Here is a 16868-nt window from a genome sequence, read left to right as displayed (position 1 = left end):
CAGTCCAGCCTAGCTCCACTGTACTGAGAGTATGAGGCCTCCCTGCTTCTCCAGATGGGGAAGTATGCCACTTACCTGGGAGACATTGAAGTTTCATGCTCTTTGTTGTATGTCCTGACCTTCAAGCTCTTAGTGGTTGTCACTGTGAGGGCCACCCCTGCCCTACCCTCACTGAAGACCTTCCCTAAGGCAATACATTCCCCCAGTCTCATGGGTGTCTGAGAGCAGAGACTGTTGAGTGTCACTGCTGCTCACCATGTTGCCTGGAATGGATAACGGACTGCTCTGAAGCCCAGTTTCCTCATTTGTGAAATGAGCATAGAGACCTAGCCACAGCATGTTGTGTAGCTCAAACCAGGTAATTTAGGCTGTGTTCATACACAGCATAGGATGCATGCATTGGGCAAAGCATACAGCGTCAGCCTCATGTGCCTCTATATCCTTGGCATGCACAGCACTGTTAGATGAATTAACAACTTATCTCCATTTACCTGCTCAACAGCCCCTTGATCCGTGTGGGCCAGAAGGACTGTCCCTTGGCTTTCAGGTGAAGTACTAAGGTGCAGAAAGTCTTAAGCCTGCTGGGAGCCCATGTCTCCAGTTTCCTGCTTGCTCTGAATTTGCCCACTCTGTGTTGTCTGTACTGTCCTACCCTTCTGTAATCCATGGTGACTCAGCTCTCAGGCCACAGGTATCCAGGCAGGCCCAACTCCGGCTCAGGACCCTGCTCATTCTGTGTAGTCAGGAGAATTCAAACGTGAGGTCTCTCGATTTCCTGCTGCCCTCAGAACCACCCCCAGCCCCTTGTTAGAATCTCTAGTATTGCCTGTCTTAGAGAATCCCCAGGCTGGTCACCTTCCCACTGAGATGATACCCCATTTATACCCCAGTTGCTGGCCTCTCCCTACTGTGAGGCCTGTGCTTGTGATGGTCCTATGATGGAAATACCCACTTCTTCACATGACTGGCTTCCTGCCAGTTCTGAGGGTCAGGCCATCATATGAGAGGCGCACACACACGTACATCTTGCCTTATTTTCCTTGCTATACAGGACCTTCACAGTGAGTTACATCTTTTTATTTTTTATTTTGAAACAGGGTCTCGCTTTGTTAAGTTGCTGAGGCTGAGCTCAAACTTGCAGTCCTGCCCCCTCCCAGCTCCCAAAGACCTGCCCATTACAAGCATGTACCCTCATGCCTGCGTCTAGTGCCCTGTTTAAAGGTTTCTGTATCATTTATCCTTACAGCAAGCCTTTTACTTTTACCTCGAGGCCAGTAGTTGTCATTGTCCCCATGCTCTGACCCTCTTCCACAGCATCTAGAGAGACTCAGAAATATTTGTTAAAAAAGATGACATAAGCCTCATCTGTTAGCAGGCCAGGGAGATGGATGGGACATTTGGAAAGTGGGCCTGAGAAGAGATATATGTAGGGAGTAAACTTTTCTCCAGGGGAGAACATCCCCAGAAGTTCATCTTGCTCCTGCTGGAGTGAGTGGGCCCAGCACATCCCACCCCTCCAACCCAGGCTAACCCTGACTCAAGCCCTCCCCCAACTATACCCACAGCACCGGCAGCTGCTGAAGGACAGCTTCATGGTGGAGCTGGTGGAGGGGGCCCGCAAGCTGCGCCATGTCTTCCTGTTTACTGACCTGCTTCTCTGCACCAAGCTCAAGAAGCAGAGTGGAGGGTGAGTGACAGTGCGGCTCCTGTTCCTCTCAAGGGGCTCAAGGAGGGGAGGATCTCTGGGGGACGTGAGTAATAGTGTGGCCAGGCCCTTCTCTTGGCATTCTGTTTGCACCTGGTCATGATGTCAGGATCAAGATCAAGGTTGTCACCAACAACCTGGAAATGTCATGGAACAAGGTCTGACTTCGGTTTGTGGTATACACCTGACTGTGACTTCGTGGTTGGAGGAAGGTTTTGTCCGTAAATCACCTGGAAGGAGTGAGTGTAAGGTTGGGATTGCAGAGGCTGGCGTAGGCTACAGGTGCAGGGGACATGGCCAGCCCTCCCTTGAGCCTGGTGATGGCTTCCGATAGGCCTGCAGAACCAGTGCTCCACCCCACTAGCATGAGATTTTCCCAGGTCATACAAGGTTGGGATGGAGCAAAGAGGGTCACATTGGGAAGGACCAGAATGTCTCTGCCTTCTGTGTTTCTGTGCTGTGTGGATTTAATCAGTCAACTCAAAAGACAGCCTCCATTCTGCATCCATCAAGTGAAAAGGTTGTGTCAGGTAGAGCCACAGCCCCTCCAGCACTGCAGCTCTGGACTTCAGTCCTGTCCTGCCTTTCGGTGGCCCTTCTGTGCTCCTCCATGAGCCATGACAGTAGGAGCTGCCCAGAATAAGTGGGATCAAGACTGCTCGGGTGTCTTGGGGACTGGGGTCACATGTGGAGAACGTGTCCCAGAAGTCACTGTGTCTGGGGCTACCATGTCTGCTCTCAGCTTCATCCCAACCATCACATGGAATATGACCTGAATTTCAGTCAGGAAACTACACAGCAGCAGCCCCAGGGCTCCCCAGTTCTTGGAAGCAATGACAGTGACAAAGGAAAGGGGTCCGTGTGTTAACATTCTCCTTCTCCCACCCAGGAAAATACAGCAGTATGACTGCAAATGGTACATTCCGCTCACGGATCTCAGCTTCCAGATGGTAGACGAGTCGGAGGCAGCACCCAACATTCCCCTGGTGCCCGATGAGGAGCTAGATGCCCTGAAGATCAAGATCTCCCAGATCAAGAGTGACATCCAGAGAGAGAAAGTATGGCTGGCTGGGGGCACTGAGGACCAGGAATTTGTGTGGCAGTAGCCTTTTAGATGTTGGCCAGTGGGCTTTCTCCCCACTGGACATCTGGTCCCACAGCTGATCTCTGAGACCTGCTGGGAATCCCATGAGCTCTCAGCAACTGGGCATCTAGTCATAGCTCAGTTGTTTCAGAGCCCCTACTAAACTGGGATTGCCATGTCAGAGTCTAGCAACCTAGGCGTGATGGTAAGTAGAAGGCTTCTGGCCCTGGGCATTTAGTGTCCTTTCATGGGATACTTCTTTTACCTGGAAGATGCCAGGTCAAGATCTAGGTCTGATGCCCAGTCCTAGTCAACAGACCTGTGACCAGGAAACCTCACATGGAAAACGTTTATAAGGCAGATACCCTTGGGCATCTTATTTGACCTGTGTCCAGTATACTCCTGCCTGACCTTCACGTTGATGCTGAGAGGCTGACCATAGGTTTTCTGTAGTATCCCAGGGAAAACCTGGCCCAGGGGTAGCCCCTAGTTCTTTTGATGGAAAGTGAAAATTCAGTACATACAAAATAAGCTCAGAAATGATGACTTCCAGATCCTACACAAGGCAGGCACAGTGTTTTGGGAGGACAGCTCTGGAGCTCTCTTCTCCAGGAACGAAGAGTTGGGCAGAGAGCACACAGGTCGCAACCAGCAGTTGCGGAGGGATAAGATATGGGTTGCTTTAGATTAACAGACAATGGTCCTGTCAGAAAAAATGATGGGAAAAGCCGGGAGCCTAGTCTGAAGAATGAGAGAGACACTTCCCAAGTTCTCTCTGGCCGCAGACTTGAGCCTTTTTGAGCATCCTTCTGATGTCGGGAGGTGTTGCGTGCAGTATAGTCTCACTCCACAGATGAAATACCGAATCAATTGTACTCGGGCCATGAAGGGACTGGGTAGTCCAGGAATTGAGGATGAAGAGGTGTCAGCTGAACCCTTAAAATGTCCTGACTGGGGAAGGGAGGGACTCGCAGGTGGGGAGTGGAGCCCCTCTCGCCGTCCTGCACTGCAGGTCCCTGGTTCATCCAGAGAGGTTTAGAAGATACGGAGATAGTGACGATGAGCTCCTTATGTCCAGAGCTAGGCCACGCCAGAGGAGATGGCTTACACTGACAACAGACAAAATGAGTCCCTGGAAGATTGGACCTCGATCCAGGGATCCCTGGCTGACGTGGACACAGCAAGACAGGGGTCCTCTTGGTCCAGCCCATTGCCCACAGATCTAGCTTACCTAGGAGTATTAGTTTATTTGTCTAAGTGGAACCGTGGCCTCCGTGGTGTTCCCCAAGCAGAGGGAGAGCCACTCTGTGTACTCAGGCTAGTGAGCCCTGCTGACTGCTGCCACAGCATTACCCACATTGTGCCTTTCTCTGGGGCTCAGGACCAGAGCCCTACATGATGGCAACATGGTCTCCTCTTGTCTAGGATAGGGGCTTCAGGAAGGGTCCATATGGTTTTAGGATAGGGAGGCTTTTCCCATCCAGGCCCTGGTTATGTTTGTCGGACTCACTGAACCCCCATAAACACTCACAGGTGCCTGATGGTGAAATATTTACTCTAGCCAGGGGAAGGGTAAATGGTCCCCTAGGTTACAGAGGCCCCCTGGACACTGTTTGAGGAAATTGAATGCAAGGACATCATGAAAGGTCTGTCCCTTCTAGCCTGAAAAACAAAATACTAATCCCTTCAAGAAGGATTTATTGAGCATGTTCTGCAGCCTCTACCAGGCCTTAACCTAAAGAAAGGTTTGGGACCTCAAAAGGCCACCTGCAATGAGCTGGCCCAAGACCTAGGCTGTGTGGGATGAACAGATGGGATTTCCAACTTCTGCAGGCTCAGGGTAAGGGACGATGGGGACCAGTCACATAGGAGCAAGTGGAGCCAGCTTTGGAATGGAAAAGCAGACTCTGTCCTTTCCCCACAGAGGGCGAACAAGGCCAGCAAGGCCGTGGAGAGACTGAAGAAGAAGCTGTCGGAGCAGGAGTCCCTGCTTCTGCTCATGTCTCCCAGCATGGCCTTCAAGGTCCACAGCCGCAATGGCAAGGTGAGTGTCCACCGCCCGCCTCACCTCCCTTCAGCTCCTCTCTCAGGCTCACATGTGGCCTTTGCAGGTGTAGCTGTTTTCCTCCCAGCAACATCCTGCAGCATGAGAGGTCAGTCTAAGTGTAGCACACACAGGCTCATGTGTTTCTTTGCCTATTTAGCTCCCGTAGCTGGAAAATCGTGGGGTCTTCCAGGGGAGAATAAGTGAATGGCCTTACAGCTTTGCAGATCCCTGGGCACTAGAATACCATTTGGGAACTTAGAGACCTAGAAGCACATCTCTCCTGGTGCTGTCTGCAGCCTGGGCCTCTCCCTCCACAGCGTCACATGCACGGGTCAATCTGCCGAAGGGTTTGCTGTCTTAGCACCTGAACAGGAGACGCATCAGTGGGCTCTCAGGAACCTTTTCTGTGGGTCACAGCACAGGCTTGTGAATCAGATGCAGGACTTTGGATTGGGATCAGCCCTCATTTTGCAGACCCCAGCTGGTAACTTACCATGTCCCTAAGGTACATTCCCTGTGCTGGTGTCATCTGACCCATGCATTTCCATGGGGCTGTGCTAGAGATGAGCCTGCACAGTGCACAGGAAGGGCAAAGAGCACTAGAGACAGAAAGCCGCATCGTGTCCACACCTGGCCACCGTGTCACACCTGAGCACTCCTGAGCTCAGCCAGCTGGCAGCAGGAGGTGCAAGTCTCAGGCTCCGTACCCTGGGAGTGCCAGGTGCTGGCCTAACAGGGTGGGGATAACTGGGCACTGGGTGTATTCTATTCTTTCTTTTTCCCACTGTAGAGTTACACATTCCTGATTTCTTCTGACTATGAGAGAGCTGAGTGGAGGGAAAACATCCGCGAGCAGCAGAAGAAGTGTGAGTGACTGCATCCAGGGAACTTGGCCTTCGGGCATCAGGACCAGACATTATCTCCCGCGGTTTGATTTGGAGGGGCGGGGCTCTTGCCCAAAAGAAATGTTACCTTATTTTTGGAAAATAAGTTGGGGAGGACCTCCTCAGTCCTCTTACAGCCTCCTGCCTGTCTTGGCTCCACCCCTATCCCATGTGCGTCATTCCCCGCCTGCTCTGCACCTCACCTGTGACTGTGTCCCCTGGTCCTTTCCTCATTCCTATCTGCCTGTCCTGGTTCCTGCACACACAGCCCACACCTGTCATCTGCCCACCCAGGCCTTTTATTTGTACCCTACCACCACCCTGCTCCTTTTGGTCTCCCCCATCTCCCTGCATTCTCCCCCTACCCTGGGCTTTCTCTGCCCCCACCCACCCACCCACCCATCAGTGCTGATGCCAGATGGGCCCTTGACTGAGCCTACCTGGGCAGCCATATTGCTGGCCCCTGTCCACTTGGCTAACCATCTCAGGACAAGGCACTCCTCTCTGTAATGGCCCCTTCCTTCTCTGGGCAGTGCCTTCTATTAGCAGTTCCTTTCCTTCTGAGGAACTGTAAGCTGTAACTAGGTGTTCAGGAGTGGGAACACAGACCTCATCCCAGATCCTTGGGCTACAGCTGTCCAGCTCCCCACTCATCCCTCTCCTAGGGCACATCGGCCAGGCATCCTATCCTGGGTGGCCTAGTCCTTCCATGGAGGTTGACCGTCTCCTTCTAAACTGGGGTCTGCTGACCTCTAACCTGTCCAGCGCTCCTATCACCTCAAGCTTGTCATTCACTTCTATGCTGGGCCGTGTCTTCCTTTTTAACGTTGCTATGTCCTAGTGAGAGAAGGGGCTCTTGCCAGGGCTCGTGTCTAGTACCGAAACTATCCAGCTGGCAGCATCTGTTCTCTGCTCATCTGTGCCCTGAAAAAGCCCCTTTTCTTCACCCAGTGGAGAGACAGGAGCCTCTGCTGGCAGGGTGGGAGACAGAGCCACACTGGTGTCCGTCTGGGAACAACTCCAGGGAGGTGCCCACAGGTTGCCCTCTCATTCTCAGTCCTGCCCCTTGAGGGTGTGCCTGTGGGCGTGTGGATGCCTGTGAATGTGTGTGTTTGTAAGCATCACTAAGATCCTTCCTGCCCTCTGAGCCTGGGGGTGGGGAGCTCTGCTGCTATACCCGCCCTTCACCTGAGAGCCACTGACTGGCCCACCGTGTGATGAGGGGCACAAGCCACAGGGTAGACTGACCAGGCCTTTCATCTGCTCCAACCTCTTAGGTTTCAAAAGCTTCTCCCTGACCTCCGTGGAGCTACAGATGCTGACCAACTCGTGTGTCAAACTTCAGACTGTTCACAACATTCCACTAACCATTAACAAAGAAGGTGAGGTCACCCTCCTGGGTGCAGAGCTGAGAGCCAGCACTCCTTCCCCGTCAGCCCTGTCCTTATGGCCAGTGGCTCTTCCTTCAGAAGGAATGTATGTGCTTGTTTCGGCTATTGTCTCTCCCAGGAGTGGACAAACGGGGTTTCTCCCCAGGCCATTGCTGGGTAACTGAGGAGACAGATGGGTTCCATCCTTAGCACAGTGTTCCTCAGACCTTCTGCGCAGTGGACCTGGCCCCACTTCCCTGTCTCCCCCAGACTCCGCTCATCCAGGCGTTGCTGGCCAGTACTTTTTATAATACTGTGTGCATGTGTACTCAGTCACGCACATGGGCAGGTGCACACATCCATGTGCATCCCTGTCACTCCAGTGACTCTCTCCATCTTCGGAAGTGTAATGCACTTCATCTTAATCATTGACTTGCCTGGGTCGTAATCCCAACTACATCCTAAAGTCTCAAACATAAAACCCACCATGAGCTTATTTTTGATCTGTGACACTCCCTTGCCCTGTGTCTGGTTGATTTTAATGTGAAAGCAGCCTCTCCATCTTCCTGCTCCTGGGACATACACTCACTTCTTCGATCTTCTGTGCAGATGATGAGTCTCCGGGGCTCTACGGGTTCCTGAATGTCATTGTCCACTCAGCCACCGGGTTTAAGCAGAGTTACAGTAAGTGATGGGCTCAGTGAAGAAGGGAGAGGGGGTTGGAGGAGTGCTGAGCAGAGTCTGTACCCAGGAAGACCCGGTGAGGCAGGAAAGTTGTTCCAGTGACTAACATGCTGTGACCACTGTGGGGCGCTGGTGCTCTTTGAAGCCCCAATTCGCTGGGCCCTTTCCCTGTCTCAGATCCTGCACGCTAATGAGTCTCCCTCTGCTGGTGAGTCTTGTAATTGCAGGAGCAAAATTTGAGCCCTATGATAGGAAACTGGAGGGCAGTCCAGGTGTCTGAGCACCTGAATTCCAAGTCAAGCGCCTGTCAGCACTGGGCCCTAAGCCCCATCAGCACTGGAGATCTGGCTTTTCTGTCAAGCTGGATAGATAATGCCATTTTATTTCCCAACTTCCCAGGCTGTCAAAACAGTACAGCTGATGTCATTACAGTGGTGCTGACCTCCTGGTGTAGAACTCCCAGCCAGCACTGAGGGTCCACTGTGGACAGCAGAGGTAGAAACAATTCTGACCTTTCCAAATTTGCTACAAAAGAAGAGACCCCCCCAGCCAGTCACAGAATGAAAGGAAAGAGTTGTAGTGTGTGTGATACAGGACTTGTGTCCAGAGTATATAAAGAACTCTTATAATTTAATATTAGGAAAACAACAGGTTTGAAAAAATGGGCAGAAGAATAAGCTTGAGACATTTCCAGGTAAGTGGATGCACCTTGAGACCATACTCTTAAGTGAAATAAATCGGAGGCACATGTAAATACTGAATTATTTCTCTGGTGTGAGAAACCAAAAGTATAAATAAGGACCAAAATGTTTCTTAGGTATTGTGAGATAGGAAGAAAATGTTCAGATGGGGAGAGGATCAGGAAAAGGAAGAGGGAAAGGAAAGAAGGGAAAAGTGAAAAAAATGGAAACATTTTGTAAATGAGGAAGGGAGGAGGGGTTGAAGGGAGGGAAGGGAAGAAAAAGATCAAGCAGTTAAAGATAAATTAAAAGGTCTGGAGTAGCAACGGAGGCTCCATACCTGGCTCTGGACAGAGGCCCAGGCAGCTGCAGGTACACAGGCCCCAGGGGATGCCCTCCCACCAGTAGCCAGAGTCCCAGCCTCGGGCATCCTCCACTCTAGGGGTTCAGGAGCCCCAGGCCTGGCTCTGCCAGGGAATAAAACTGGTTTCTGATCCTTAGGGTATTTAGCTCTAAGCGGAGCTCCTGGTGCTGAACTCGAAACCATACGACACCTAGAAACCATATGACATAGGATAAAGTCTAGATGACCTTGGCAGTGGCTTTTTATCTACACACCAAACACACAACCAGGAATAAAACCATATATGTCGATCTTCATTAAAATTAAAACTTCTGCTCTGTGAAAGTTACTGTGAACAAAAAGACAAGCCAAAGACTAAGAGGAAATATTTACAAAACATATAGCTAATAAATGACTTACCTAGAATACACGCACACACACACACACATACACACATACAGGCAGATTTGGATAGATCCTTCACCAAAGACATATAAATAGCTAATAAGCATATGAAAGTGTGATCTCAGTGTGTTAGGGAAATGCGTTAAAGCCACATGGAGATTCCCCTCACCTTGCTGAGGACAGCGATAGTCAAAAAGATGAACACTAACAAATGTAGATTAGGATATATAGGGTTAGGAACCTCGTACTTTGTAGATAAAGATGCCCCATGGTTCAGCCATCCCAGAGCACATTGCAGTTTTGTTTTGCTTTGCCTAATCCTGAGGACCAGACCCAGGGCCTCATGCATATCAGCGTGTGCTCTGGGCTCTGAGCTACACCCCCTCTAGCATTGAACTACATCCAAGTTGCACAGTGTTAAGTTAAACACATCACATATCCCGCCAATCTCGCTGTTTAGTTTTGTTTTTGAGATGGGGTTTTGCTGTGCAATTCACACTGGCCTTGAATTCACTTTGTAGCTCAGGCTGGCCTTGAACTCTTGGTGAACCTCCTGCCTCAGCCTCCTAAGTGTTGGAATTACAGGTGTGTGTCTCCACACCCAGCACAAATCCCACTGTTCGGTATTCACTTTAGAGAACTAAAAATGTGTCCAAAAGGTTTGTACAAAACATGACACATCCATGCAGTGACATAAGAAGGAACAAACTGCTCATAAAGCTAACACATATTACATGGAACAAGAAAGCCAAGTGCAAAAGCTTAGTACATATTGTGTAATTCCATGTATCTGAAATTTGTAGGCAAGCCACAGTTCAGAGACGGAATACCTTCAGAGGTTGTCCTGGACGGAGGGTACAAGTGGGGCTTGACTGCAGATGAACTGATGGAGACTTTAGCAAAGGAAGTGTCCTAAAAGCATTATAGTGCCAAGTACACAAATGTTTTTAAATTTACCAATAATCCTTAGATCTAAGGATCATACTTGGCATGGATGAGTTGTGAGGAATATAGATTACACCTCCATAAAGCTGTAATACACACACAATTGGACCATTTTCTCTCTGGCTGCCCAGAATATACATTGGTGTTTCCCCAGGTTCTACCCCCAGACCTCTGACCCCCTCCCAGGACCTGTCCATCAAACATGCCAGAGCTGCGTTTAGATCCCTGATTTAGCTCTCCTGGCCTCCCTTGTTACCTTCCCGTCTGTCTGCTTGATGATCCACACTGTAAACCCCACATCCTCAAACTAAACCTAGCCTTTGTAGCTCTCAAACTTGTTGCCCTTATTTTGTGTCCTGCCCCAGAGAGTGGTGCCTGTGTAGTGCACCACATGCAACCTATGAACTGCTTTTCTGTTTCCTTGCCCTGTCAGTTGGATACACTCTCCATTGGTGAGACTTCTTTATCATTCTGGCTATCTTCATTCAAGCCCTTGGCAGTGGTCTCCCCCACATCTCCACCTACTGCTTTTCCTAAAACACAAACCCCAATCTGTTTCTCACCACGTGGAGCCACGTGGGGTGTAGACCTTGGATACACCCCATCCTCTCTCACCTCTGGATCTTGCCTCCCTCAGCTCCCCATGTACTCCACAACTTTCCCAATACTAAGCTGCTTCCTATATCCTAGATTGGTCTGGAGCCCTTGTCCCCAGCTCTGTGTGGTACAGTTCATATCCAGGTCTATTCAAATTGTAAGAGCTGTTCCCTTCCTCTGCCCACCAGGCTGGCTGACCTCTGCTGTGGCCTCACCACAGCACCCTGGGTTTCAGTGGTGCATTCACCTCTGGTCCATTCTACCCAAGGTTTGTGTCACTGTAGGAGCATAGCCAGGGATTGCCAGGTGACTATGTGAATGTTCAGAGATGCTGTTTTCCAATTCCACAGGCAGAGCAGGGGCATTGCTTGGAGGGCTGGTATTCATGCCAGCCATTGGTTTGTCTTTTTTTGTTTGTTTGTTTGATTGTTCGTTTGTTTGTTTAGTACCAGGAATCAAACTCACAACCTCACACTTGCCGGGCAGGTGCTTGCGCTGCTGAGCTAAACCCTTGGCCCCTTGGTTTGTTATTTTTATAAAGGAAGTGAACATCCTTTTTTTTAAAATCTGATTTTGGAAATGATACTTGCTTTTACAGAGAATGTAGATGATTTGGAAAAGTATGTTCACCTTCTCCCTATCACCTCCCACAGATCTGTACTGCACCTTGGAGGTGGATTCCTTTGGGTATTTTGTAAATAAAGCAAAGACTCGTGTCTACAGGGACACAACTGAGCCCAACTGGAATGAGGTAAGAAGCCTGCTTCCACCAAGAGCTCTGGCCTGACATGGTCAGGAATATTTTCCACTAACATCTAAACCTCCAGGGGCTTCCTAAGCGCTTCCCCTGAAGGCCATGAAACCCAGTGCTGCTCCTGTTCCTGGAATCTCCTGGAGGCCAGGATGCGGGGGGGGGGGGGGGGGGGTGCGGTGATGTGGCCAAGAGATTTTTATCTCCAAATTCCTGAGAATCTTAACCACCCACCCCCCATCACAAAGACACAAACTATTTTGCCAGAGAAGTGTTTGCAAAGAGTACTTACAAGGGCTTTTTGTCTGGCCTTTGTTACTGCCTAGTATTTACTTAGTAGTTTTCCATAGTGTTTTTCCTCAGAAGCTGATGTAAGCTTTCTGTGATGCTTCGTTTCTAGAAATCAAGGAGCTCTGCCCGAGGCAGCTGGGTTAGGGGCCATATACCCAGCTCCCTGGGGCTTGCTGGTCTAAAGAGTCCTGTTTGCAGGTCTCAAGGTATTGAGTTTATATAGTCTGCTACTCTGCCTTCCTTGATCTTAAGAGAGCTGTTGTATTTGGCCTTGAGTGTTTGGTAATCAGAACGTAATTGCAGAGAGGCCCATATCTATTAAGACCCATGAGATGCCATTTCTAGGTAGAGCAACCAGGCCGCAGAGAACTGCCTCCCACTCCCTCCACTGCAGCTACAGAGGAGGAAAGCAGGAGCCACTGGGCAGTCCAGCTTAACATTGCCATGTGGCTGGTGGACCAGGCAGTGGGCGCAGAATGGAGGGCCCCCACTCAGCAGCCGCTAGTCTCTAATTATTAGACTTGTTGCCTGAGTAGGGCAAGAAGTCCATCTGGTTTCCTGTTCACTGTAGCTCTGGATGTCCCTGCCAAAAGGGCCAAGTGGCAGTTGTGATAGAGTGGGAGGTTGCTCAGGGCCTCTTGGGATCCATCGTAGGACGTTTTGCAGAAAGCAGGGAGAGTGTGGCCCAGGAGAAACAGCGACAAAGAGGTTCTAGGAAGCTGAAATGGTTCAAGTGCAGGACAGCAACCAGAGTTCCAGAGGCTTGAAGACCCTGAGGGTCCCAAGCACCAGGTCACCTGGAGTCCATGCAGGTCATCTGGGAGGATTTCATATGCCTGGTCAACCTTCCCACCTTCCTCAGTTTCCCTGCCCAGAGCCCGCACATGCAGAAGAATGGTGTGAAATGCACACAGAAAGTATTATATGGGTGATGGAGCAGCAGATTAACCCCACATACCCACAGCAGACAACTTGAAGACTCGGGAGCATTCCAGATCCTTCTGTGTCCTGTCAACCTCCGTGGATCAGTTTGTCGCTTTTTTTTCTTTTAACAGAATTTCTTTTAAATTATTTTATTTTATGAAGCTAGGGATGGAACTCAAGGAGCTGTGCATGCAAAGCACGTGCTCTATTGTTGAGCTATGCCCGTTTTCTCATTGCTGCGACAGAATACCTGACACTCGAAGTAAAAGAAGGAGAAGTTTATTATAGTTCACAACTTGTAGAGGTTTCAGTCCATAATTGGCTGGTCCAAGACAGAGTGGCATGGCAGAAGGGCCTTGCAGGGGAGAAGCAGGCCGTGGTGTGGCAAGGCAGGCAGGGGGCGGTGGCAGCAGCAGTGAACAGTGAACAGTGAAGCAGCGGCTGCCTTGTTTCTGTACCTTTCTGTTCCACCTGTGCTGCAGATTTATTGATTGATGCCGCCCAGAGTTGGGCACCTTTAATCCTACCATCACACCCTCATCCACATTCCTACATCCTCATCCAGCCGTGTTCGAAACTCCCTGCCTATGACTACATAAGGCTTTGGGGGGTACATCTAGATACAAGCCACAAACCTATATGTTGTATTTCTTTGAAGCAATTTTAGATTCACAGCAAAACTGAGAGAAAGAACAAAGCATTCCCACGTACTTCCTACCCCACCCCAACTATTGAATTCTCCACCAGAGTGATACATACATTGTCACTGGTCTACCAGGATTGATACATCCATAGATGATATTAGACTTCCCTCTTGGTATTATAATCTGTGGTCTTTGACAAATGTATAGTAACATGTATGTACCATCATAGTATACAGAATAATTTCACTGCTCTAAAATGAACCCATGTTCATATAGTATTTTTACTCATTCTCCTACGTTAGTCTCCTAAGTAGCTGGGAGTGCAGACATGTGTCACTATACCTGCATTTTTAATGAGCTCTCCTGAGATTCTAATGCTCGTGGTATAGGAACCAGCCTTGGAAATTCTGGTGTATAGAGTTTGAATTAGATTTGAGAGAGATTCAGAGCTTGGAGGAGCATGCAGGCTGGGCCACACCATAGTGACAGTGACACACAGGAATGGTCCTTAGGATGGGAAGACTAAGTAAAGAGTGTCTCAAGGCAAGGCCCTTCTGGGGCAGCAGGCACTTTTGCTGGCAGGCCTTGGCTTGGGCTCCTCAGCGCAGAATATAGACCGCTACACATTTGGACCTTCTTGTTCATGCATAGCTTTTCTTCTGTTTTGGCCCATAGGAGTTTGAGATTGAGCTGGAAGGCTCCCAAACTCTGCGGATATTGTGCTATGAAAAGTGTTACAACAAGACGAAGATCGCCAAGGAAGACGGCGAGAGCACAGACAGGCTTATGGGAAAAGGCCAGGTCCAGGTGAGGCTTCCTGCTCCTTCTGTGCCCCTCTGGATGCTCTGTGATCTTTTTCCCATGTGGAACTTGGGAACGCTGAGATGACCTGGCTCTCGAGGTGGGTGGGCAGCTGAAATATCTGTATGGGACCTTGGGCTGGCTCCCTCATGGGTCCTTTCCTGCTCTTTTATTGGTCTGCATGTCTTTTATATCCCATCATGATCCCAAAGGAATGTCTGTTAACTTTCTCAGCTCCTCCATGGCCTTAGGAAAGCACAAAGGCAGAATAAGGTTAGGTAGTGCCATGGATTTAAATTGTTGATTACAGGGCCATCTCTGTATGAGCCCCAGAGTCTGCTCACTTGAATTTGATTCTCTAGGGTCTTTCTAGGGTCTAGGTTCTAGCTCAGTGCATCCCTCAGACTGGCATGTACTGGAGATGGTATAGAAGCTTCCAGGTAGGCTAAGAGAATGCATCGATACTAGACCAGTAGGTGGTCCTCAAGGAGAACACCCAGATCCTCGGTCCACTTTATTCAGCCCTTAGAAATTACTGCCAGTGTTGCTTATTTCCTGGAAGCAGGAGCTGGCACCATCTGGTTCTTCCCTACAGTGCCCTACAGTTTCATGAGGATGACTGGGGAAAAGTTTTCCTTACAGCACGTCTTATCAGGCTGACCTCAGCCAGTTCAGCCCTATGCTGTCGTGCAGGTGGGTCCAGTCTTGGGTGTTGCATCCTACTACCTGGACCTTCCCCAGAGGGGAAGAGGATTTGGCTTTCTAGGTGCCTTTGGGTTTACTATGACACTCCACTTCCCTTTCCCAAGGGCAGGAAATAAAAATCATCTGCAGTAAACACTGAATGACAGGAATGATGAAAGGAGAGAATGACTCTTCCCTGAGTAATAGCCTTGCAGTGAAGGCCCGCTTTCTCCTTGTTGAGATGAGTAATCCCTGGCTGAAGCTCTACACACCCTGGCTGGCCAGGATCTTGGAAGGCGTATGCTGAGAAGTGTAGCTGAGGCACTCAGAGCCTTTTGGGACTCCCTGTACTGTACCTGAGACCAAGGCTAAAAGCAAAAGTGTTCCCCCTACTCTCCTGTCTTGGTCCCACCATGTGGGTTTCATTTCTGTCTTGGCCTTCATATAGAATCTCATGATGGAGTCAGCTACACAGGTGGGCCACACCACTCTGCTTGGAATCCAAGGCGATTTTCCTCTTTTTGTGTTCCATGAGCATTTTGGTTCTGCTCTCCTTTGAAATCAAAGTGTTATCACATCTTCCAAGTGACAGAGTTTGAGTGATGGCCATAGTGCTACCATAATGAAATCCTGAGGCAGGCTGCTTACAAAGAGGAAGAGGTGGGCAGGGGATTTAGCTCAGTAGCTTAAGTGCCTGCCTGGCAAGCATGAGGTCATGAGTTCGATTCCTGGTACAAAAAAAAACAAGAGGAAGAGGTTTATGTAGCTTAGTTTTAGAGGCTTAAAGTCCAGAGTAGAAAGACCCATTGGTTCAGCCTTTGAGGAGGTTCCTCTTGGCTGTGTTGGATCACGGTAAGAGTGTATGTGGGAAGAAGAGATCACATCTCCAGACAGGAAGCCAAATAGCAAGTCAGAGGTTGGGTTTGATCTTAAAACCCAGGAGTCTGTCAGGTGTGGTAGCAGGAGGACCACTTCAAGATTGCAGCCAGCCTGTACTACATAGTAAGTTTGAGGGCAACCTGAACTACATATCAAGACCCTATCTCAAAAGAAAACAGAAACCCAGGAGTCCAATGAGCACTACCTCAATCGCTTCCAAGGCCAGCTCCCCCAGGGTCCTGAGGACCAGCTACTAGCCTGCACCTGCCAAAGGTCCCACCTCCTCAGCATTGTCACACCAGGGCCATCCTCCCAACAGACAAAGCCTTGGAGATCAAACCACATCTAAACCACAGCATGTGTTTTCTCATTTGGTTCTTCAAGCATATCTTTGAGAGAGGTCATTTGGCACTTGAGATGCTTCCTAACTGCTTAGGGTCTTTGATTTAACAGAATTGGCCTGAACAGAATATATACTGCTATACTTTCTTCGTTCCTGTCTCCTTTCTTCTATGTTTTGCCACCATCCCAGACCAGGGCATTCAGCACCCACATCCCAAGCCCTGGGACCAAAGCCAGCCCAGATCTTACACGTCATCACAGCTGAGCCCAAGGATACCTATAGACTGAGTGCCTGGCTCCTTGTATTGGCTAATCAAACAAGGCAAAGGAGGTTCAGAGTCCATCAGTCAGTGACTTGATTCACTCAGTCCTCAACTTCTGGAGCCATGGGAATGACTGAGTTTGAACCAGGCCTGTGAGTACTGTCCCTGGGTAGATGGCCTCGGTGAACAGGAGAACAGAATTAATGCTCATCTGCCTTTACACACTAAGCCCACTTTTGAAACCCTTGCCATAATGCTGTGCTACTATACAAAAACAAAATGTGCATGCCACATGTGTTTTCTTCTCAGACACTCTGAGTATTCTTCCTCCATTTAGGAAAAAGGAGGAAAAGAATTGCTAGCTGGGTCTGGTGGTAGATGCCTATAATCCCAGTACTGTGGGAGACAGGCAGGAAAATCACAAGTTCAAGCCCAGCCCAGACATCTTAGTGACTTAGCAAAAATTTTTAAAGAGCTGAGAATATAGCATAGTGTGAAAGCCGTGGGTTCAGTCCCAAGTACTACAAAATAGACAGAAAAACAAA

At 49.4% G+C, this 16868-nt stretch overlaps 1 protein-coding gene across 1 annotated transcript in view; it reads left to right on the top strand.

Annotated features, from left to right (window-relative positions):
- The window catches only part of Bcr (BCR activator of RhoGEF and GTPase), a 142192-nt gene that overhangs the window by 108138 nt on the left and 17186 nt on the right, over positions 1 to 16868 (top strand). Inside the window, exons 9-16 of the mRNA XM_003477963.5 lie at positions 1566 to 1687; positions 2595 to 2763; positions 4714 to 4833; positions 5627 to 5702; positions 6998 to 7102; positions 7700 to 7774; positions 11398 to 11495; positions 14030 to 14161. Coding sequence (XP_003478011.3) covers positions 1566 to 1687; positions 2595 to 2763; positions 4714 to 4833; positions 5627 to 5702; positions 6998 to 7102; positions 7700 to 7774; positions 11398 to 11495; positions 14030 to 14161 — 897 coding nt within the window. The remainder of the gene's footprint in view (positions 1 to 1565; positions 1688 to 2594; positions 2764 to 4713; positions 4834 to 5626; positions 5703 to 6997; positions 7103 to 7699; positions 7775 to 11397; positions 11496 to 14029; positions 14162 to 16868) is intronic.

Source organism: Cavia porcellus, unplaced genomic scaffold, assembly GCF_034190915.1.
Source record: "Cavia porcellus strain 051 isolate PalLab524CR breed Dunkin Hartley unplaced genomic scaffold, mCavPor4.1 scaffold_16, whole genome shotgun sequence".
Taxonomy (NCBI): Eukaryota; Metazoa; Chordata; class Mammalia; order Rodentia; family Caviidae; genus Cavia; species Cavia porcellus.
Note: the sequence above shows the minus strand (reverse complement) of the source record. Positions and strands in the feature narration are given on the sequence as shown.